This window comes from Xyrauchen texanus, chromosome 35 (genome assembly GCF_025860055.1).
Source record: "Xyrauchen texanus isolate HMW12.3.18 chromosome 35, RBS_HiC_50CHRs, whole genome shotgun sequence".
Taxonomy (NCBI): domain Eukaryota; kingdom Metazoa; phylum Chordata; class Actinopteri; order Cypriniformes; family Catostomidae; genus Xyrauchen; species Xyrauchen texanus.
Genome location: NC_068310.1, coordinates 36,001,646 through 36,026,793, shown reverse-complemented (window position 1 = coordinate 36,026,793; position 25,148 = coordinate 36,001,646). Strand labels below are relative to the sequence as shown.

The window sequence follows — 25,148 nt, the reverse complement described above, 5'->3', positions numbered from 1 at the left end:
GTCTGTTTATGTGGTGTGTGTGTGTGTGTGTCTGTTTATGTGTCTATTTATGTGGTGTGTGTGTCTGTTTATGTGGTGTGTGTGTCTGTTAATGTGGTGTGTGTGTGTGTGTGTTTGTTTATATGGTGTGTGTGTCTGTTAATGTGGTGTGTGTGTATGTGTGTCAGTTTATGTGGTGTGTGTGTGTGTGTGTGTGTCTGTTTATGTGGTGTGTGTGTGTGTGTGTGTTTATGTGGTGTGTGTGTTTGTTTATGTGGTGTGTGTGTTTGTATATGTGGTGTGTGTGTCTGTTTATGTGTGTGTGTGTGTGTGTGTGTGTCTGTTTATGTGGTGTGTGTGTGTGTGTGTGTTTATGTGGTGTGTGTGTTTGTTTATGTGGTGTGTGTGTGTTTGTATATGTGGTGTGTGTGTGTGTCTGTTTATGTGGTGTGTGTGTGTGTTTGTTTATGTGGTGTGTGTGTGTTTGTATATGTGTGTGTGTGTGTGTGTCTGTTTATGTGGTGTGTGTGTGTGTGTGTGTGTTTGTTTATATGGTGTGTGTGTCTGTTAATGTGGTGTGTGTGTATGTGTGTCAGTTTATGTGGTGTGTGTGTGTGTGTCTGTTTATGTGGTGTGTGTGTGGTGTGTGTGTTTGTATATGTGGTGTGTGTGTGTCTGTTTATGTGGTGTGTGTGTATGTGTGTGTGTGTGTGTTTTTGTGGTGTGTGTGTGTGTTTGTATATGTGGCGTGTGTGTGTGTGTGTGTGTCTGTTTATGTGGTGTGTGTGTCTGTTTATGTGGTGTGTGTGTGTGTGTGGTGTGTGTGTGTGTGTGAGTTATCCTTGGGGAACAAAGCCAACAAATTGTGGAACACTTTAATCGATTAGTCCTTTTTAAATGGTATTTAAAGTGCAACGTTCACAGCAACCACCGATGACCATTAACATAAATTAAAGCTGCCAAAAGGTCTGGACACGGACTGTTGCTGAGACAAAAGCGCCGAAATGACATTTATTTACCCCGTATACTATCATCGCATATAGGCCTTCATCCCAATGCATCCCAGTCTGTGATACTACTCAGATGTCTCATTGAGTCTTGATCATAGCATCTCATTATACCGTTATAACCAGCATCTGCTGTTCCCTCCAGTCCCATTGCTGCTGATGATGAGAGGGAGTGGAGTGGAGCGCGTCACCGATTGCGCGCGCACTCCGCAGCTGAGAGACGCACACCGCATCGTGTCTTATTCATAGAACTAGGATATTTACTACGCATCCAAATAGAAAAATAACCTAAATGGGTCGTTATAATATCGCTTTAATTGATATATGCATACAGTCAGATTGCGCAAATGCAGCATTAAAGTCAACTCCAGCAATGGAGACTGAGCGCGCATCTGTTCCTCTGAGGACCGAACGATGCGCTTCACCCTTCAGACGGTAAACACGCACGGCTGTGCCTCAATGTGTCCTCTTTAAGGCAAAAGCGACTCTTTTTGGGAAGGATGAGGTACTCAGACCCGACAGCTAGTCGAGATTTGTTAGGAAACAGATCGCTTTGTTTTATTTTCATATGCGCGTTTGGACTGGTCACGTTACTGCAGCAAATCCTGTATGGCAAGAACTATATTAAAAGGTAAGTGATTTTTTTTCTTCTTTCTTTTATTATGTGTTGTTGTATTTAATCAAAATGCATGATGCAAAAAATAATATTAAACAAGAAATGAATGTTTTCTGATAGTGTTTATGTAAAAAAAGTACAATATATCCTGTAAATTGTGTTAAATTATATTGTGCATAGGAACTATTCTACTCATGTTACACCCATATGTGTTGATTTCTGCTATTAAATCTCTTTTTAAAGTCGAGCTTCATTGAATCATGACATACACAGTCCCATGGCTGACTGTCTATGCAGCAAGATGCTTAAGTGTGTTTTGTCTTATTCTATATTTCTTGTTTTCCTCTTTTTGGTTTGTTTTTCTATCTTCAGCCCTTTTGAACGGCTCATACATCTTGCATAAAACCTGTGTGACAGCAAAAAGCTGGTTTTAAAAGCCTTTATCACAGAACATTAACCTTATCACATGCAATTGTGTCTGTAATTTGTAGCTTTAGTATAAAAATAGTGCATGTAGCCTCTGTGCTTTTTGCATGAGCAGTAGCCTAGATTCAAGTAATTAATTATGCATTTAAATCATGGTGATGTTCCACAAGACAGACCCAGTTTTTGTGAAGCCACTTAAACTGAAATGACATCAGTCTGGAAGGTAAGCAGTGTAAGATGGCTCAGCACTGAGAGGGTGTTTGAGTGCGTATGTGTGTGTGTTTGTCTATAAAATGGCGTCTCTCTCTAAAGAAGCCCCCACCCAGTGCTTTATAGTTCCTACGTCCTAGCAGATGCCCATATGCTGAATTCGAGCTTTTTCACACTCCCACCTGAACCCCCCATTTTCCTCCTGCGTCCAACACACTTTTAGGATTCATGACATCAGAGGCTGACGGCCACAGATTGCATGAATGCTGTCCTGTATCCCACTATCTATTCTAAAAAACTGTAAAGAATAAATGGTGAAGATGGGATGGAGGTTTTGGTTTGTGTTACATGCAAATTGCAGATTCACATGTTTATATTTGATTCATGCATTTACCAGAAGCACAAACTGACAGACTTGTATAGAAATGAGATATAAAGTCAGCATGAAGTATCATTTGCTTTCCAGTTTATTTCCGTTATGTCACATATTTCTGAGCAAAATTGGAGAAATACACCTCCGTAATCTCACGTGTCTCATCTAGTGCCAGATGAGATCTCAACAATGTCTCAAACAAAAGCCTGCATAGAAAAGTTGGTAATTTTCATATAAACCCAAACATTTCTCATCAGATTCTTCCAAGACCGAAGCTCTGAGCTATGTTTTCTATACTAAAGGGATAGTTCACACAAACATGATAATTCTCTCATCATTTAGGCGACTCGTATGACAAACAAAGATATTTTAAAGGAAGTATGAGGTGTTTTTGTCCATACAATGTAAGTCAATGGGGTTCAAAACGTTTTAAGCTCCAAAAAGAACATAAAGTCATCATGGAAGTAATAAATATAACTCAAGTGATCACTTTGGGTGAGTAAAGGGATTAATGGAAAGGAGGAGGCGAGAACCGTCTTGACAATATAAATAATAGTTTAATATAAAACTGAACCAAAAAGACACAAACACACACAGGTGTCGGACTGTCCGTAACTCTCTCTCTGTCGCACTGCTGTCTCCAGTCGGCCCTCTCAGCCTAATCAGCCCAATTAGGGGCCGGTTGTGCGGAATCACGACTCGGCCCGCCCTCCGCCCTGCCACGTTCCTCCCCCGTTCTCTCATGTCTTGCGCCCCGTTTGCCGGCAGGTCATCCCCGTCTATCTGGATCAGGGGAGGGGACAAGGGGAGGGAAATAAAAAGAAAATGTGGCACCCACATGCCGTAACGGCGATCATGCCAATTTAACAAAATATTTAAAAAGAGAGGGAAAAGGCCAACACAGAGAGGCAGCGGGAGAGAGAGAGAGAGAGAGAGAGAGTTCTCCGATACGTCGTAGTCTGGTCCTCGTCCACTCCTCCACCCTCTAGTGGACGACAGCCGCGCCTCCCCGGGTGGATCGGAGGCAGTCCTCTGGCCCCTGGCAGATGGAGCGCCCCACGTGTTTTTGGTGGACGGTAGGGGTCTCCCCCGCTCCAGGCGGTTGGTGGGAGCCCCTCCGCCCATCGTGGTAGGCGGCTGTTCCTCTGCTTCCAGGTGGCCGGGCTGCTCAGTCCTCTGGAGGATGGCCGCGGCTGCTCCTTTGGGGTGGATGGTAGTGGCGATGGCCACTACGGTGCATCCCTCCACCTTCCCGGATTTCAGCACCAAATCTCTCTCTGTCACTCTGCCGTCTCCAGTCGGCCCTTATCCCTCTCAGGCTAATCAGCCCAATTATGGGCCAGGTGTGCAGAATCACGACCCGGCCCCAACCTACGCCCTGCCTCAAAGTCCTTATTCACTATAAATCTGACATCTTGGCTCCGCTCACACAGCAACTGATCATGGCCCAAATCTGATTTATTTGCTCACATGAGGCACAGATATGTTAACTGGATGACAGTGTGAACAGCCACAAATGCTCCACAGATGCTATAAAGCTTTGAAGTTTGAAGGTGATGGATGGAGTTTAAACTCATGAACATTCCGTTGTCTTATTTGAACATTCCATTAATGTAAGTCTATTGGATTTTCATGATTTTAGATCATCCACAACAGGAAAACCATTAGGACTAGGTACAGTCAGAAATTTTGGTCTTGGTTTAGGGCAGCGGTCACCAATTAGCGGACCGAGTCCAGACCCTAGCTTGGTTCCATCCGGACCACGAGATAATGACAATGGTTGTCCTATCCTTTTTCTTATTATTCATTTATTTTTTTCCAATTTCTCCCCTTTTCTCCCCAATTTGGAATGGCCAATTTCAATGCACTTTAAGTCCTCATGGTGGCGAAGTGACTTGCCTCAATCCGGGTGGCGAAGGACAAATCTCAGTTGCCTCTGTGTCTGAGACCGTCAATCCACGCTTCTTACCACGTGGCTTGTTGAGCGCGTTACCACGTAGACGTAGCATGTGTGGAGGCTTCACACTATTCTCCGAGGCATCCACTCAGAACTCACCACGCACCTCACCGAGAGCGAGAACCACATTATAGCGACCACAAGGAGGTTACCCAACGTGACTCTACCCTACCTAGCAACCGGGCCAATTGGCTGCTTAGGAAGCCTGACTGGGATCACTCAGCTCGCCCTGGATTCGAACTTGTGACTCCAGGGGTGGTAGTCAGCGTCTTGCCTTACTGAGCTACCCAGGACCCCATGGTTGTCCTATCTTAACGTTTCTACAGTTTTAGTGAGCAGTGCGTGAAAACAACGGAGCTATACACACCACAAGCACTCAGGCCCGATCAGCACTATATCATCTTATTCTGAAGCACCAAACACGCTTAATTTCCTGCTCCATGTTGCCACTCTCCGTCACGATATACACGAGGCATTGCATAAAGCTTGATTAGGCTACGTAGAGTTCCAGGCGTGGTTATTTTAACATCAGCAGCAGAGACACGGTGAGTGTGACGCTCTTGTTATACCCGCTCTGTAATGGACTCGAACCGGCGTCTTCGGCCTGGGAGGCGGGTGCTCTAACATGGAGTCTAAAGGCTACAACCTCTAGCATCAGTCGCTAGTGCACCTCTTGAGGTCAGGAGAGTGAGGTTTACACACTGCACAGCTATCTACCAGCTGGCTCCCATTACATGAGCAGCAATGTAGATGGAGACTGGCATCTTTCGCTAAAACACACCGCAGAAAATGAGAATAAAGCAATGTGAAACTATATGTGTCTGATAAATGACTCGGACGGATCAGCTAAAGCAGGATTGAGACAGGACGAGTTCACATGCCACTTTTTAGACTAACGTCTTTTTTTGTCTAAATTTAGCTTTATTAATCAGCCTGTTGCGTGCCTTTCACGATAAACAGTTTTTAAAAATCTTTTATTTTGTGTAAATGAATCAGATATGTCATCATCTCTGATTATTAGTCATAATTAATGGGGCGGCTGTGGCTCAGTTGGGTTGGTGGTTCGAATCCCGGCCCACACGACTCCACATGCCGAAGTGTCCTTGGGCAAGACACTGAACCCCAAGTTGCTCCCGATGGCAGGCTAGCACCTTACATAGCAGCTCTACCGCCATTGGTGTATGAATGGGTGAATGTGTCACAGTGTAAAGCGCTTTGAATACCGAAAAGGTTAAAAAGGCGCTATATAAGTGCAGACCATTTACCATTTAATGGAAATGATTAGTTAGCATTGCTAGTAGATTTCTCTTCTTCTGATGAGAACATTTCCATTATTTCATAGTCAGTCTGAAGCAAACAGTATTTTTAAGATGTGAATTGTTAGTTTATTGTTATTAGATTCTCACTTTAGGAAAATATTAAAATGGTCCATTCGGACTTTTACATTTTATAAATGTTCTCTCATGGGTTACCTCTGAACCTCCATACTGTATATGTTCACGGTCAAAAGTACTTCTCTTAAAACTAATTGAATACCCCTGGTTTAGGGTTTGGGGTTAAACTAAAATATCGTAATAATCATTGCTATTTCTGTATGGAAGTAAAAGTCATAAGTTGTGGCAGGGCGGAGAGCGGGGCCGGGTCGTGACTCCGCACACCCTGCCCGTAATTGGGCTGATTAGCCAGAGAGGGATAAGTGCCGACTGGAGACAAACACACGCACAGGTATCGGACAGCTGTCTGTAACTCTCTCTCTCTCTCGTACTGCCGTCTCCAGTCTGCCCTTATACCTCTCAGGCTAATCAGCCCAATTACGGGCCGGGTGTGCGGAATCACGACCCGCCCTCCGCCCTGCCACATAAGTCTTTGCACGAGCCAACTCGTACAAAGTCTCGTCCTATTATTACGACTTAAGTGGTATCATTCATCACTACTGGCCAAGAGTTGATTGTTGCATATAGACGAATCAAACAAAAGTCAAACTAGGTTATTTTAATACAGGTACTTCCAAGTTTCTATTACACCGGTGCTTGATTAAGGATCAGCTTCTGCAATCCTGTGCCATGCTTTAAATTTGCCCGTTGTTCTGTTAATATTGATTTGTTAAGTGTCTGGCCCCATGTAGAAGAAGTATTGACATCTTCAGCTGTGACATACCCATTATGTGCTGGTCTCCAGAAGAGCATCTGTCCTTCATTTCAACCTCTCTCTCTCTCTCTCTCTCTCTCTCTCTCTCTCTCTCTCTCTCTCTCTCTCTCTCTGCTCTTCACATTAGCAGCTGACTTTGCGTTCCTTGTTCTGGTCAGTGAATACAGGAAATTGAAGAGCTGATGCCCACATTAAATTACCTCTGATGCTTTCAGGGCACTTAGGAAAGGGCCTTGTACGTTCTACATCGAGTATAACTGGCTTCAAATGTAGATTGTAAAGACAAACTTCATGAAAATGGGAATTTTGTAGCCTTTAGATTATGTCTATTAGCTTTGTGGCCATGTATGTTCTTTTAAAAGTTGATTGAAAGGAGACTGCATACAACTTACATACATCCTCGACTGTATGACTTCATACATACACTAAAATCACCTAGACACCAGTCGGTTAAAAACACGTGACTGTGGCAAAAGTATACAATATGGTTTATTGCACATATTGGGGCAGTTCTGAGGTGAAATGTCCACTGTCTGACGCTTTACACTGATGGTTTTTAAGGTCAAGTTTTAAATCCACAAAACTACCTTCCTACCCTTAATCTTCAGCCTGACCGATAGTGTCCGAAAAAGCAAAAGAGACACGAAAAACGCAATTGCTGAAGCAACCACGTCGTTTTTGGTGCTTCTATGACACGTTCAGTATCAGAATCAGAATGAGCTTTATTGACAAGTATACTTACACACACAAGGAATTTGTCATGGTGACAGAAGCTTGCTCACATGCCGACTTTTGTGCTCCTCGGTCCTTAACATCGCTAGTGCAATGCTCTTTCAGTTGAGCTACTGCACAATTTGATCACACTCGAACAAGCTTGTAAATGTACTTGGTTTTGTAATGCAGATGTTAAAATGTATCCCCTTAAAAGTCATGCGCTATATGACATCTAAATAAGTGTTTTAAGATAGCATTGTGTGAGGAACAGTGCAAAAAAAGAAAAAGAAAGAATGTGAACTGATTTGTGTGAAAGTTAATAAAAGTCACTGTTGTTGTAGGGCCTCCTCTGGTGTTCATTTAAACAGGAAACTGCCGCAATATGTACAAGAAGCCACATCATTTAAAAAAATGAAGGTAACATGACTTTATGAGACCAGGTCAGAGTTAGGTAGTTCTGAGAAAAGCTCTAGGATCATTGGTTTGCTGATGCAAAATTTTGGGTATTTTTTATTTATTTATTTTTTAATCTAATCAATGACATTCATATATTTTTAAGTGTAAATACATAAATTTTTAACTCAAGGTAGTTCACCAAAAAATGAAAATTCTCTCATCATTTACTCACCCTCATGCCATCCCAGATGTGTACGACTTTCTTTCTTCTGCAGAACACAAAACGAAGATTTTTAGAAGATAATTTCAGCACTGTAGGTCCATACAATGAAACTGAGTGGTGACCAGAACTTTGAAGCTCCAAAAAGCACATAAAAGCATCATAAAAGTAATCCATAAGTCTCCAGTGGTTAAGTTGATATCTTCAGAAGCGATATGATAAGTGTGGGTGAGAAACAGATCAATATTTAAGTCCTTTTTACTATAAATCCTCCTTCCTGCACAGTAGGTGGCGATATGCAAAAATAACGTGAATCACTAAAAATCAAATGAAGAAGAATGTGAAAGTGAAAGTGGAGATTTGTAGTAAATAATGGACTTACATGTTGATCTGTTTCTCACCCACACCTATCAAATGACTTCTGAAGACATTGATTTAACCACTGGAGTCATATGGATTACTTTTATGCTGCCGTTATGTGCTTTTTGGAACGTACATTTTTTAAAATGTTCATTCGTGTTCAGCAGAAGAAAGAAAGACATGCCATGCACATCAGCGATGGCATGAAGGTAAGAAAACGATGAGAAAATCTTTATTTTTAGGTGAACTCTCACTTTAAGAATCCCTTTTTGGGGCAACTGTTCATGTGAACAGAACAAGTTGATCTTACGATTTACTGTAATCACAGAGACTTGCTGTTTGTAGTTTTTGAATGGGGGTTTTGCTTCTTTGTTATCAGTGACTTTACACACAACGAACACCATTTTTAAATGGATTTTAAACATTCTTTCCATTCCTTACAAATCTTTGTGTGTTTGACTTTGTGTGGCTTTGAACTAATATATGACACCTTAAACGACCTGCCTCATTTTTTCACTAGTGGGCAACAGTTTTCCCGCCTCAAAGGAGAGGAGGTGGGCAACTGGAGCGGGCTCATTAGTTACCCTGATGATGGAGGGATGAAGCCGGCAAGAAATGGGAGGAAAAGGTACAAAACCAGCACAGAAACCTCTCAACTACACAACTAACACTCTAGAGAGAGAGAGAGAGAGAGAGAGAGAGAATGCCACATAGTGAATGACAACTCAGCCGCTTGCATGTCTGGACTGGAGACACATCCAATCCCTTCAGCCAATCAGATGAACAGAAATGATCAGCTGTGGCAATTACAACCAATTTACTGATATCAGAGGGCCAGGACTAATTAGGGATCCATTTTTAGAGTTCCAGAGGTGAAATAGAGCACAACAGAGACCGTCCATGTTTTTTTTTTAGCGTTGTTGGTTTCTGAAGTGTTTTTCCATTTTGTTTTCTCCCAAATAATCTTCAGTTAAGAGTCAGTTATGAAGCCATGAAATGATCCAACCAGGTCCGGGATGAATTGAAACGTTAAAAGCTTTGATTTGACGTAAAAGATTTTGAAGTTTGAAAATCGTGGAAAATGCGGCACGTTCGCAAAAGAGTATTATCCAACTACTTACGGTAATTTATACATTAGACTCTACATATTGCCTACTATTTAAAAACAAACATACAAAGTAATACGGTTGGCATTATGGTCAGTTCTGAGCTCTTTTGGCACAATTGCTGTTTCCATGGTAACAGCGACTTCTCTGATTGGTGTATCTCTCTTTTTAGATCGATGGGTAATGTAGTTCTTCAGAAATTCTGCTATTAAACATGATTTTGTTTTAAGTTGTGTTTAACGACGGAGGGTTATGGCTTCTACACAAGCAAATACCACTGTTTAAAGGGATAGTTCACCCAAAATTAGGCAGAAGGTTAGAAGTAAATTGAAGTAGAAATACCATACATTTTCTACCACGGTGGAATAGATTTTAAACGATAACTTCACAACACACATCGTTTCAAAGCAGCTTTACAGAAAAGTAAATGCTAGTATACACCGATCAGCCACAACATTAAAACCACCTGCCTAATATAGTGTAGGTCGCCCTCGTGCCACCAAAACAGTGCCAACCCAAATCTCAGAATAGCATTCAGAGATGATATTCTTCTCATCACAATTGTACAGAGCAGTTATCTGAGTTACTGTAGACTTTACCAGTTCGAACCAGTCTGGCCGTTCTCTGTTGACCTCTCTCATCAACAAGGTGTTTCCATCCACAGAACGGCCGCTCACTGGATGTTTTTTGTTTTTGGCACCATTTTGAGTAAATTCTAGAAACTGTTGTCCCAGGAGATCAGCAGTTCCAGAAATACTCAAACCAGCCCATTTGGCACCAACAATCATGCCATGGTCCAAATCGCTGACCCGTATCTGCATGATTGTATACACTGCACTGCTGCCACACGATTGGCTGATTAGATAATCGCATGTATGCATGGATGATGGTGCCACATGGGCTGGTTTGAGTATTTCTGGGACTTTCTAGAATTTACTCAGAATGGTGCCAAAATCTAAATTCTGTGGACGGAAACGCCCTGTCGATGAGAGAGGACGGCCAGAATGGTTTGAACTGGTAAAGTCTACGGTAACTCAGATAACCACTCTGTACAATTGTGATGAGAAGAATATCATCTCTAAATGCTCTTCTGAGATGCGGGTTGGCGCTGCTTTGTTGGCAAGAGGGGGACCTAGACAATATTAGTCAGGTGGTTTTAATGTTGTGGCTGATCGGTGTATATTGCTGTTGGATAGTAAGTGCTTCTGTTGAAGTCATCAATCTTCGTTACGTTAACTTGTGCTTAAAAGCAGTTTTTCACTAAATCCCGGTGAAGACTACCCCTTATTCAACAGAGAAAGATCCACCAATCAGAGAGTTGCACCAATAAATGTGCACCAAATGAGCTCTGCAGCAACCACCCATTTTATATTTAGCAATATACATTAAATAAGTTGAAGTTCAGCTCAATCGACAGCATTTGTGGCATCTTTTTGATTACCACAAAAATTGTATTTCGACTCATCCCTCCTTTTCTGGGTTACAGTGAGGCACTTACAATGGAAGTCAATGAGGGCCATTTTTCAAATGTTTAGCCACTGTTTATCGTTGCCATGAAGATATAATGTCAATAAACCCTAAAACGACTGAAAATATTATGATGTAAACAACTTTACAGCTCATATAATGCATGAGTTTTAACAGTAGAATTCATGTAAGTGCTTTTATAAAATTATAAGCTTCAAATTTCTGCTTTTAAACCTTCCAGAAATTGGTGCCCATTGACTTCCATTGTACAGTAAGTGCCACACTGTAACCTCCATTTTTGGCTTTTTTAAAGAAAAGGAGGGATGAGTCAAAGTAAATGTTTACGATAATTAACATTACGCTGTCGATTGAGCTTAACATGTATTGAACCCAGAATATTCCTTTAATTTGATAACGTACTTCATTAAGGAATGAACTACAATTAACCGTGAGTGACATTAACTATGACATACGCAGACTTTTTCAAATATTTTTTTGCTTCCAATTAAAGTTTCGCTTCGGAGCTGGTTGGTTTGGTTCATGACTTAAAACTGTTTTATGAAGGATTTGATGAAATCCCTATTGAAAAAATGAATGGGAAAAAGTGGGCGGGCTCCGTTGTGCTCACTTGTGTTTGTCAGTACTGGGACAGGTCATTTGCTCCTCACGTTTTAACTCTAAACTCTAAAGCTAACTCACTTGTATGCATCTCGACAGATGTGTCCGTCACAATTTTCAGCACTCCGAGGCTCAGAGCTCCGTAGTTATCACACCCTGCCTAGCCGATATTCAGAAGAAAAAAAAAGAAAAGAGAAGGTAGGCCACACTGATGGCATCTCCAGTTCACAAACCTTACGTCCCTGTTTGAGGATGTCTCTTATGTCTTTCCATCTTGTCTGAGAGACGACTGCTCATGCTCGCTGTACTCGGTGCTCCGCCGGTCCGTTTGTGCATGTTGTCTGCAACCCTCCATCTGCCCTTGACCTTTGACACCGTCACCTTGCTCTTTCCCTGAGGTTGGTAGTTCCTTTGGATGTCATGGGTTCCTGTATATCCCATCATGCATCTCCACCCCCCCAACCTGCATGTGTGTGTGTGTGTGTGTGTGTGTGTGCATGTTACTGGACTGTATGAGTGTGTGTGTGTGCGTCATGTTATCTCAACACAACTCTACCCGATTCCCGCTTGCACATTTGCTCTCCCTTTGACTTGAAAAGAAGTTTATCATTTTTTTACAGTTTCTCTTCCCATCAAAATGATCACAGAAAGTTGCAATGTGTCATCCAGGGTGTTTGTGATCAGGCTGGTCACACATACAGAGAGTTCAGGCAACAGAAGCATGTCAGAGATGTATGGAATCGCTAATGTGTTTCATTCTTTCAGTTTGTCTCTTTGTTTTCTTTGGTCATTTTTCTTCATTTTAAACACACATTGTGATAAATCAGCACACCTTTGATGTTTACTTCTCTTCAGGCACAAGCATTGCCAGCTAAACCACCATGCAGACACAAATTTACCACCAGAGTTGGGTGAAATTAATGGCTATGTTCAGAATGGAATACCAGCGTTCTGCTTATTGCATATGGCGCAGTACACACTGTATTCCAGACACGTGCTGGTATTCGGTAATACTGAATAACGCAATACTTAACATGCATAGTTATGTTATTGTGGACCCTTCAAAATACTGTACATTCTAGATAACCCAATGCACCACATGTTTGTGAATCAAGAACAACACTCGCCGTGCGCCAAATGCAATTCAACTGTAATTATGCAACACAACGCATATTGCATTATGCAACTACAAACATCTTAAACAGCAATTTTATTGCATGACCTCACAATGTATAAATCAATGCGCAGTTATCATCTCAGAAATAAATACTGTTATGGTGCATTTTTAATGCTATTTTGTGTTAAAATGGCTTATCTTTAGGCAGTTCAATCAAATAATGAGTCAAGAGAAATGTTAAAAATCATAGTCGTTATTAGGCCTACTTATAGCACATGCGTTGTGAGATACAGTACAGGGTGCAGTGTGTTCTGTTGTATACTCTGGACATTTTGACAAATGTAGAGGGTATTTTATGCATACAGAACATTTGCAAAATACGCAGAGTAAACAAACTCTGTAGGAAATATCTTGTCAGGTATACAAAAATTGTGTAAAAACTGTAGTGTATTGAGTAGAACGCACTTAGAGTAAACTCAGGAATAAGTACTGCTTGGCCACTCTAGGTTAACTCTGGGTTAGAGTTGGGTTGGCCAGCGAATTCTGTTAGTGCACAGTAAAACAAAGAAGAATTGCCCATCGTTGTCTTGACTCTGATTTCTATTATATTAATAGACAAACACAACAGTAACATCTAAATTAACTGGTTTTATTTGATTAATAATGTTGTTTAATTCGACTGAATTTACCTGACAATTTACGTTACACCAATAAAAGTCATTTAAAGGGTTACCTCAGGTAGTAATAGCTCCTTAAGGTAACTTCTGGCAGTATGCTATTCTGAACATAGACAGACTGTTGTCCTCTTCTAATCCTCTTGGTTATGACTGACAAATAATTATGCAGATAAAACAAAAAGCATTTTATTTTTAATTTGGACCTTTGTAAGAAAGCTGTTTGGACTTATGCTGCTTTTATATACTAGGATGGATAGAGCATCATTCAGAGCATGTTATTATGCAAGACAAATAGAAATAAAATAGAAAATAGGGTGGTTTTAGTGTTTTTGCATAAAAGGATCATGTTAAAGATAAGATACGTGAAAAAATGTCATTGGCATATGGCGTAAACCAAACTGACGTTTGCTAAAAGTGTTAGCAGCCATTTTGGCTCTGATTTAATTTACAATGTCAGTAAGTGGTCTGCAGTAGCAGGCTGACCTTCTTTATAGTCCATTTAAACCCCCATTAAAATGGAAACAAGAAGCACTGAAGATGTTTTCATTGGTGCCTCGCCTGAGGAAAGACTCAAAATGACAAACAGAATCACATAATGAGTAATAGAGAGAAAAAGACTACCTCTACCAGCAGTTTACAACATGATTTACTCTACTGCCTAGCCAGGAAATTACTTTTGAATGGGCCTCAATAATAATAAAAACAAATCTTTAGTCATTTCCCTTAATCACACTTTCAGATGCATTTTAAAACTATTTTATAAATATATATTTGAAGTCAAAGAATAGTTTGTAATGCCCACCGTTGGCTACGTCTCTCGATATACTCATACTATATTCTCATATTTACATTTATTTCATTTATTCCATGTTATTGCATTTTCATGTTTTTAAAGGCATGTTTTTGTTTGTATTTTTGTTTCACAACCAAGGTGAGGACACGCTCATCCCTTAAAACCCTGCTGCCTCTCCTCATTGTGGTGAAACTGTTATTTCATATATATATATATGTATCTGCAGAAATGTAGAAAAGATCATTTCAGCTAAGTTAGAAAGTTCTTCAAATGTGTCTACAATGCTGCTTGTCAAAAAAATCCTGAAGGAATGCTAATAGAAGTCCCATCATGATTTAGATCCAGTCACTGCCGCCGCTCTAGTGGCCAAAGCTGGAAGTGTTGCTTGAATTCGCGGGTGAAATGACCACAGGGTGGTGCCAAACGTGAGTTGTAACGATGTAAAACAGTCAACAAGAATGTGCATTTAATGAGCTCTCCACCCTTACCCCAACCCAAACTCTAAAACTTCCTGTGAGGTGGAGTCAAACGTTATTTTTTGAGCAAAAATGCAACCTCATGCATTACTTCCTACTTCCAGCAACCTGCTGTCAGTAGCGCTAGAGAGAGACATTTCAATTGATTCTAAATAATGATAGAAATTAGCATTAGCATTGCTTTAGGAGCTTTTGACAAGATTGTAGACATGCAAACTTTCAACAAGCCTTTTCAAACAGGATCTTTAGTTAGTTTCTGCATGGTGAAACTTCTCAGGTTGTTCCTACAGCATGTGTGACTGTCCGTTTTCTGGCAGGTATCTTGAACGCTCCGACGGTTCTTTGGAGTTTAATTCCACTTCCTGTAAGGAACTACGGCAAGAAATCACAGATGTGAAAGTACTGACCATGTAAGTCTCGCGTCAGATGTTTGACTATGTCTTTAAAGGAATATTCCTTTAACTTCATGTCTGTAGAATGAGCTTGCAGAGGGAGTCAGACTTCCTGATGGATGTCTCATCTCAAAGGACAAACCCAATAAAGAACATCTATTTAAAGATATATAATGTCTGTACAAGAACACCATTTCCTTTCCACTCATCTCCTCTCATTAGTGGTGTTTGCCAAGGCAAATCACTATTTCTCATACTTAGGGTTTGGGATGTAAACAAACACCAATTCGGTTTTGTGCAACAAACATGCATAATACCCCAAATTGAGTGGTTCGTTGAGGAGAGGTACTACTGTAGATGTGCATTCGAAGCGATCAGACTCACGTTTTTGGTCTGGTGGACGACAAAAAGGGGCGAAAAAATACCATAGACTTACATTGAAGTCAGTACTCCCCTTTGGACCTATTTAATTGACTAGCACCTCCATAAATATGTGTGTGTGTGTGTGTGTGTGTGTGTGTGTGTGTGTGTGTGTGTGTGTGTGTGTGTGTGTGTGTGTGTGTGTGTGTATGTGTGTGTTCAGGGTGAAGACATCAGAATTGTTTGAAAGATGGAGGAACCTACAGGCATGTAAGTGGAACCAAAATAAGGAGGAGGCAGACAACTTTAAGTGAGTATACAAGCACAAAGACATGTCCATTTGCCGTTACCGTTATCCCCCATGTTATTTTTCTCTTTGTCCACTTGGATTCCTCTGTCATAACCAAGTAATGATGATCTCTCTATATCTAATAGGATTGTGTTGTCATAAATGGATGATGTCATCTCATGTGTATCAATGGGATTCTTTTGACAAAACAAAATAATGAAAATATTATCTTTCTAGGTCCAATAAGATGCCTTTGTCATTTCGGAATGATATCATCTCTTTGTGTCCAATAGGATGTCTCTGTCACGCTGCTGCAATGCCCCCTCCTTCCTGTTTACCACAAAGAGAAACACACCCTCAGGGACTAAACTGCGATATGAGGTTGATACAAGTGGAATCTTACACGTCAGCCCCGAGATTTTTAAAATGTTCCCCAATGTGAGTTAGCATTGCTTTGAATCAATTTAAAGTGCATGTCTTTGAATACATGATGTCTTTTAGGAGAGCAGCACCGCCCTAGTCCAAATATCCTAAAGAAATATGGGCAGGATTATTTGTATCATTTTATCATAGAACCAAAATTTAGAACCAACCCTAGTTGTAGAACCAACCCATTAATGGAATATTAGAATAATAATAAAAAAGAGAAGTTTAGAATGCCCCTTTATGATGTCATAAGGAATTTTGAATTTTGTTTATATGTCTTTTGAATTTTGAAAGAATTTATGCATTTCAATTTCATAGTAAAATGTAAATTTAGCAATCTTTAATAAAATTCAATTAAAAACCCTAAATAAAAAAAACCCGAAATATATAATAAAATAAAAATGAATAATAATAAAAAATAAATAAATAAATGAATAATTGTTTTTATTTACTTTTGTTAACAACACACAATTTAATTGAACAGAATCTTTTTATGAAATTTAAATGGGTAAATCTTAAAAATAAGCTTTTTTTGGGGGTCTTCAATTCAATTGCATTGAATGTAATATTCCAATATAGAGGTAGTGTTCTGATAAAAATGACAATATCCAATAGTACCCTAAGGCCAGAAACGTACTTCACACAGGTTCACGTACGCAGATGTGAGCACATGACCAACTCGCGGTCCAGTTGAACATGCTTAAAGGGCACCGATTATCCCCCTTTTCACAAGATGCTATTTATATCTTTGGTGTCCCCAGAATGTGCCTGTGAAGTTTCAGCTCAAAATATCCAACAGATCATTTATTATACCATGTTGAAAATGCCCATTTTTGGGTGGGAATAAAAACAAGCTATTTTTGTGTGTGTACCTTTAAATGCAAATGAGCTGCTGCTCCCTGCCCCTAGGGTGGAGTTTTGATGTCTCCGCTTCGGATAACTAGGCATCATAAGCAATATGTCTGACAGTGAAAATAGCGGTGTTCAGCCCGATATGTTTGAACCAGAGTCAGACACTGATGAGTGAGAGACTCCGTCTGAAGGAACAACTTTTAGAATGAACATGGAAGTTTCCGAATGGTTATTAGATACATTTATTTATTTGTTGTAGAGTTTTTTCAGCAGATTTGCAACGATGGATGAGCAACACACACACACACAAATACTGTTACAATGTTCGCTATGTGCTATAACGAAACAACACACACAAACAAACATGTCCGTTGGCAGTGTCCGTCAACAGTCATGGGCGGGACCTGTACAAAGTGACATCACTTTGTACAGAATCTGCAAACGGCTTGTTCTGAGACAGTGCTTATGATTAATGGGGATTACATAAAATGACTGAGTGGATTTGTATCATTATAGGGTGGTTGTGTACACACACTGCCAACACACGTTTATGTTCAAACACTATGTAAAAGTGAATGTTGCATAATAGGTCCCCTTCAATGTACATTCTTGCATTTTTCTGGTGGTAACAAACCTCAGTATTGGATTGTTATTATTCAAGTATAATTATACTGACTTTAACTTAATCGCTCAGAAATATTCTCTTTAAACTGTTGCTCCACCAACTAACTGACAGCAGTTAGTTTTAAAGAGAGAACTCTAGAAGTGGACTGTTCACACTAATGTCCGCTAAAGCGCCCCCTTGTGGCAACGTTCAGAATGCAACATGTTCTTGCATTGTTATGAATTGCGGTCTGACCACTGATGTATACTGTATACGTAGAACTGGATTGCTCGTGATGTCATATTAGTGAAGCCACTGCGCCGCCATATTGCTGTGCCCAAACATTCCAATGTTCCTATTGATTTAATAGGAAATCATCTCATTTCTGTGGGTAAACATTAGTCATTCAATCACCGATTTTATATCTAAAATCTGCATATACATCCCTACAACGCAAATGTTCTACACATGTAATTGTTTATTTATTTAAAGCCTGTTTCTTGAAAGCCAGAGCGAGTTATGCATATCCATATTAAACAGTATCCACCTCTAACAAACTTTATCAGCGAATAGATTAGCTGAATGTAAACAAGTTCACTGAAACTGAGGTAAGATACTGTGGCAGGGCGGAGGGCGGGGCCGGGCCTTGTTTCCGCACATCCGGCACCTAATTAGGCTGATTAAGCCCGAGAGGGATAAGGGCAACCGGAGACAGCAGTGCGACAGAGAGAGAGAGAGAGTAATGCCTCCTACACACTACACGACTTTCTCAAATGTCGGATTGTGGTACCGTTCATATTACACAACTGTCTGTCTTGTCACGTAGCGTTTAAAATTACATGAGGAATCGGCAACAGGAGTGAACTCATTACAAAACATTTCACTATTGACGAATCCCCGATGACTCTGCCTGGACTCCAAATTACGTTTCACAACAGAGTACACGCGAGAAGTGATACGAGATATGAAAACAAATGCATGATCATATGTTATGCATCTCAGAATATGATGTGGATGTTTTTAATCATATATTTTATTGGTTACAATATGAAAAAGTACCTCCTACTGAAAAATTGACCTATTTGCTGACTTGACTGTCCAAGAGAATTGGAGAATTGGCCATTTTTCTCCAACTCTTCTCTTTCTCCACCCGGTTGGAGATGAAACATCAAATCTGGTGCTCCTGCCAATGTTCCACCAATTTTTCCTCCATTTCTTCGGTCCAATGAGACGTTCTTGATACCGCAGCCATGCTAGTTGATGTTCTGTTGCAGGTACATCAGGACTCCTCCACTGAAACTTCCCGTGCCCCGTTTCTTGCTCTCTCATTGGCTGTAGGTCAACACTGCTGTTGTATTCAGTCAAAACATGTTTCACATCGCACGATTTGGACTCGCAGACAGGTCCAGATATTTAACATGCTAGATATCTCGCTGACATAGGCGACACGTCGGCGATTCTCTTAGATCTTTGATAATTCAGACATTGTGATCGTCGTTCAAGCGCCGATTTGCCTATGATTTCGGGAATCATGTAGTGTAAGCTCGGCATTATGGCAGCTGCCCGACACCTGTGTGTGCTTTTGCTTAAGTTTATTATTGAAATATTGTTTATATTGTTAAGCCGGTTCTTGCCTCCTCCTTTACATTGAACTGTGTTACACTGTGCCTCAACCCGGTAAGGAGGAGGGATGCGCCGTAGTAGAGTCCTCGCCACTACCATCCACTCCAACGGAGCAGCCGAGGCCATCCGCCGGGGGACGGAGGAGCCCGGCTACCTGAGAGCGGAGGAATGGCCACCGACCGCGAGGGGAGGAGGGTCTCCTAGCCGATTGACTGGAGCAGTCAGCGGTTCTCTGACCCCGCCGCATTTTAGCGGCTGGTAGGGGTCTCCTCCGCCCCTGACCGCGAGCAGGGAGGTGCTCCTGGCCGAACGTCTTGAGCGGGAGGACCGCAAGCGGGAAGGGGCTCCTGGCCGACCGCCTGCACCAGGGGCGATGGAGACCCCTTCCATCCACCGAAAACAAGGCGGGGCGTTCTGTCCACTAGAGGTTGGAGGAGTGGCCGAGGACCAGGCTACGGCGTATCGGAGAACTGCCGAATAAATTACTTTTTCTCTTGCTCTCTCGCTCTCTCTCTTTCTCTCCCACTGCTGCTCCGCGTTGGCCTTTCCCTCTATTTTAAATATTATTATTGTGTTTTTTGGTTGGTATTATCACTGTTACAGTGTGTATGTACAGCGTTTGTTTTTTATTGTTACTATTGTTGTTACCCTCCCCTTGTCCCCTCCCAGATCCAGGAAAAAGGGGATGACACTGCCGGCAACAATTTTCCGTTGATTCAGCGATCCAGTTCTATATATATATATACTGTATATATCAGTGGGTCTGACACATTTTGAAACTCAACAACACCAGAAATCGAGCTTGTAGCTAGAAGCGTTCATGTATTTGCATAGAGTATGTTTTGGCCTTAACAAAATGAGAATCTGGTTCACATTCATTTAGCATTTTTTGACTAGGGATATAAATATTGTGTTTACAACATACATGCATGCTGTGGTTATCAGTGGCATCATCTTTTTTTCTTACATTTAATCTTCCACATAAACAAACCACACCCTGCCAAACATTACGAAGCAGGCACCCTTAAGTAGCTGTATCACGACAAGCTTTACCTAGCAACCTACGCACTGATCACACCCACCATATGCCTGCCACAGTTGCCTAGCAACCATCTCGCAGCAATCACCTTCTCTAATCCCATTTCAGTGTCCTGTTTCTGAATATATTCTGTGCTCTGACTGCAGGATATGCCCTATTCCAAATCCCAGTTCAAGAAATGTGCCGTGATTGGGAATGGAGGTATCATCAAAAACAGTAAATGTGGACGAGAGATCGATGCTGCTGACTTTGTCTTCCGGTAAAAAACAAAAAGCACTGTTTGTTAGTTTATATGTCTTGGTTTATATGCACTTTTTATGCACTTTATATGCACTAATTTGCCTGTTAAATCTACACAAACCTTCCTCTCTACTCTTACAGATGTAATATTCCTCCCATCTCAGATATGTACAGAGAAGATGTGGGATCCAAGACTGATCTTGTAACCATTAATCCCAGCATTATTACTGAGCGGTACACACATGCACATACATTTATATGATCTCATTATGATTTGTTGGTATTCATACATAAAGTGAACTCATACATTTAATATTCTATGAACCTCAACAAAGATTTAAAGGGATAGTTCACACAAAAAATGTTATTCTCTCGTCATTCACTCATTCTCAGGCCATCCTAGATGTGTATGACTTTCTTTCTTCTGCAGAAAAACAGTAAATATTTTTAGAAGAATATCTCCGCTCTGTAGGTCCAAAAAATTGAAGTGAATGGTGATCAGAACTTTGTAGCTCCAAAAATCACATTAAGGAAACATAAAAGTAATCCTGTGGTTTAATCCTTATCTTCACAAGCACTATACAATATTTAAGTCCTTTTTTTACTCTAAATCTCCACTTTAACTTTCACTTTACAGGCACCACATATGACTTTCAGATGTAAAAGTGAAAATGGAGATTTAGTGTAAACAAAGGACATACGTTTTGATCTGTTTCTCACCAGCACCTACTATATTGATTATATGGATTAAACTACTGGATTCTTATGGACCACTTTTATGCTACATTTGTGATTTTTGGAGCTACAAAGGTCTGGTCATCATTCACTTGCATTGTATGGACCTACAGAGCTGAAATATTCTTCTAAAAATCTTCATTTGTGTTCAGCAGAACAAAGAAAGTCTCTATTATTACAATTAGAAAACCTCAGCATTATGCTAATAAAGTAATATTCTGGATTTAGCTGCAAGTTAAGCTCAATTAACAGCATTTCTGGCATGTTGATGTTTCATAAAATCACATAGTAAACTTACCTGTGTTAAATAATTTATTTTATCTCACTAAAATCATGCTAACACATTAATGTTTATGTCTTGTGGCTATAGGTTTGAGACAAAGTGTATTTTAGCATTTTTTGATCTGGCCTCATTCACTTCCATTGTGTGCTTAACTGACACCACTTATTTAGTAAACAAGGGATGAGTCGTAATTATCTTTTCAGGTGATCAACATTATGGCACAAATGCTGTTGATTGAGCTTAACTTGTATTGAACCCGGAATATTCCTTTAACCCCTCCTTGGTCTTAACGATCAAGTCCCTACATTGTCCTTAAGGGTCAAATTGACCCTTAGAGGAGGTTGTCATGTAGTTTCTATCGGGAAGGCACGCAGGCTTGAGTGAGGTTTAAGATGCCATTTATTTGATGAAAATAAAACAGAAAGGTAATGTCTCTCTGTTTGGCGTAGGACCTGTCTGGTGGTCCGAGAGAGTTGTACTCAGAACCATCATATCCTGCCGGAGATAGGAGGCAGGGGCGAGGAGCCTACCCCCGTGGGGGACAGGGTTCAACTGGTGGTGGTGGGGTGGAGGAGGTTGCCGTGTTAGCACACTGAAACAGCAATGTGATAGATTGTGAGCAGACTTATAAAGCAACGGCTTACATGTGATTGGCTAGGAGTTACCCAGCTAATGATGTTATGATGTACAGCTGCTAGTCTTCCCTCTAGAACTACGCTGCGCTTCCATTTCTGGCCGAATGGTTGATAATAAAGATAAGTTGATTATCTTTTAGTGTTAAAATTAGTGTTAAAAATTCAAAAGGGTCAAACTGACCCAAAGACCCAGGAAGGGTTCAATATCATGAAGACAGTGCCTCACTGCTAAAAACTTTTGTATCTCTTTCTACTGATTTTGGTGCGAAATATGACACGTACATGTTCTTGAAAGTCTAACCGAACGTAAGAAATGTTTTTTTTGAATATGCTAAAACTTCACTTTGCACAAAAACACCGACGCAACCTGCATACCTCAACGGATTTTCTCTCTGTCTCTCCACTTACGGTCTAGGTTTCAAAAGTTGGAGAAATGGAGGAAGCCATTTTATGCCGTTCTCCAGAATTACGAGAACTCGTCTGTGGTTTTGCCCGCGTTCTACAACACCCGGAACACGGATGTGTCGTTCCGCGTCAAATACATGCTCGATGACTTTGAGTCCGCCCGCGGCGTTTACTTCTTCCACCCGCAGTACCTGCTGAACGTACAGCGTTACTGGGCCGTGCAGGGCGTGCGCGCCAAACGCCTCAGCAGCGGTCTGATGCTGGTTACCGCGGCGATGGAATTATGCGAAGAAGTGCACCTCTACGGCTTTTGGGCGTTTCCCATGAATCCCTTGGGAATCTTCATAACGCACCATTACTATGACAACATCAAGCCCCGCCCTGGATTCCACGCCATGCCGTATGAGATCTTTAATTTTATGCACATGCACGCTCGCGGCATCTTGCGCGTGCACACTGGCCCTTGCAGGTGAAATGGCGAAGCTTGGGTGACTTGCAATCGGATTGGTCTGTTTTGTAGAACACCTCTCATGTACTGGCGCTGTGGATCTCGGATGTTACGTAGGTGAGCGCGTGCAAATCGCTCCCTCAAAGGCCGGACGTTTCAATACTACGTGTTTTTACTACATTGTGTCGGGACATTGGCAAAACGGTACTTGTCTCCTGTTTGGTGATTTTCTGTAATGTTGTCGTATTTGTGTATGAAATCAGATGTCACATCAAACAATTTGAGAGTGTCTTTTTTAATATCTACAAAGTCTTAACCTGGTGGGACGCAATAAAGCGACAAGCGATAAATCAAATCTCTTCCATGTAAATCTGAGTTTAGGCCATTTTGTTGGTTGTTTGGGTCCAATTTATGTGGTGTTGCGCTGGGTAGCCCCGCCCATAGTTAAATCTCATTGGTCCAAAATCACTCCCCCCAATATATTCTGATTGGCTACGATTGTGGAGTGTACAGTGTTGGGCGTAATTTGAATACAAAAGTAATTAGTTACTGTAATCCTACTACTTTTATAGTCAAAAATTTGTGCAATTCTTGTAATCAGATTACAGTTACTGACTTTCAATGAAGTTATTTACTGTTGATTACTTGGGTTACACATACAGTATCTCTAAAATAATATTATTTGTTTAGAACACATTTCAAACTTTAATTATGTTCATATGTATGTCTGTTTGTGTTTCTGTGACAGCTGAAGCGACAGCAACAATTAACAAGGACATAAATAAATAAATAAATAAAACATAATTTTCAGTTTATTGAGTGGAAAACCCAAAAACCTTCCAGTGAAAAGTGTTTTAGAAAGTAATTTAAAAGTAAAGTAATTAGTAATGTGATTACCATTTCCACAGAGTAATCATTAAAGTAATCTGATTACTAATTTTGGGGTAACTTTCCCAGCGCTGGTGGCGAAACGCAGACTTTTCACTTTCAGTGTTGCGTCGCTCCAGGTTATGACACTGTGTTAGGCTTTATAGCTCCTTATAACAGTCATAACAACATTTTAAGGACAAGTAAAACATTAATTAATAACTACAACAGTGCATAACATAGACTTAAGGCTTGACATGAGGTTGAACATCTCAGTTTTATATGTCTGATCAGTTAAAACGTTTCCGTGTATGCTTGTTCTTGTTTAATGCACAGGTTCTGAAGTCATCATCATTTAAAAAGGAAGCACAACTGTTTATGCTAAAGGAATGTTTTGACAGTATATTGGTGTTCTCTCTCACATGCAACATATATACCAACTCACATACACACATCCGTTCCTGTACACACTATATGTGACTGAGGTTTTAGTGTCTTTTAAATCGACTGATCATGTTTCTATAGCGCATAAACTTTATATACACCTAATTTTTCAGGTTGCTTGTATATGATATTGTGATAACAGTGGGACCTTATCACTTTGCAAAGAAATTGACTTTTTAATATCCACCGAGATCCTGATTATAGAAACATGGAAGACATCAGGAGATCCATCCATCAACGCAGAATGGTATGCCTCTCTCTCTCTCTCTCTCTCTCTCTCTCAAACATAACCAGTGCTGAAGTCCCCCTCCTTTACCTGAACAAACACAGAAAAGGATTTTGCTTTCATAAATACAGAACAGTGCAGTGATTCTTACACTGTTGAGTTGGTGGAACCCAATGTTGCAATAGAAGACTCTAAATAACAGTATTTAATCAGAATTTAGAACCTTCTTTTCAAATTTTGGAACTCTGGAATGGAACTTCTGTGATCTCACAGACTTCACAAATGCTTTTATTCAGTTAATGCCTTTTATATTTGTTTGTTTGTTTGTGTTGTCCTTAAACTCTTTGATTGGATTTACAGTACCATTTACCATTAGCAGCTAGGTAAGTTAAAGGAGCATACCACAAAATGTTAAAATGTTTTTCATCTGCAAAAAAAAAAAAAGAATAATAATAATAAAAAACAATACAGAATTTTTGTTTTCTGATATGACGAATGCTCTGGAATGATGCTTCATTGGCCTGTTTGCATTGCTAAATGTCTTTATAGCTTGACATATATAAATATGTAAATAAAGTCATTTGGAATTACTGAAGCGCCTATAGCATTTTATGATAATG

At 40.5% G+C, this 25,148-nt stretch overlaps 1 protein-coding gene across 3 annotated transcripts; it reads left to right on the top strand.

The window, feature by feature from the left end:
• Nucleotides 1-1,173: 1,173 nt before the first annotated feature.
• LOC127628502 (alpha-2,8-sialyltransferase 8E-like) lies at nucleotides 1,174-25,072 on the top strand. 3 transcript variants are annotated; one of them, XM_052105287.1, is made up of 9 exons: nucleotides 1,174-1,617; nucleotides 8,927-9,034; nucleotides 11,697-11,795; nucleotides 14,978-15,070; nucleotides 15,636-15,722; nucleotides 15,995-16,139; nucleotides 20,392-20,504; nucleotides 20,627-20,719; nucleotides 22,554-25,072. In XM_052105287.1, exons 1-9 carry the CDS (start codon nucleotides 1,487-1,489, stop codon nucleotides 23,014-23,016), a joined length of 1,332 nt encoding a protein of 443 aa, XP_051961247.1. In that variant the 5' UTR covers nucleotides 1,174-1,486; the 3' UTR covers nucleotides 23,017-25,072. The 3 variants fall into 3 exon arrangements, with proteins under 3 accessions (XP_051961247.1, XP_051961248.1, XP_051961249.1); XM_052105288.1 differs by lacking the exon at nucleotides 11,697-11,795; XM_052105289.1 differs by lacking the exons at nucleotides 11,697-11,795; nucleotides 14,978-15,070.
• The last annotated feature ends 76 nt before the right edge of the window (nucleotides 25,073-25,148 follow it).

Bases quoted from the DNA above. Each gene is read 5' to 3' on its own strand.
- LOC127628502 (XM_052105287.1), top strand. From the start codon at position 1,487: ATGAGGTACTCAGACCCGACAGCTAGTCGAGATTTGTTAGGAAACAGA. The intron at 16,140-20,391 runs GTGAGTTAGCAT...CTCTGACTGCAG, and splicing joins TTTTTAAAATGTTCCCCAAT to GATATGCCCTATTCCAAATC. The intron at 20,720-22,553 runs GTACACACATGC...CTTACGGTCTAG, and splicing joins CCCAGCATTATTACTGAGCG to GTTTCAAAAGTTGGAGAAAT.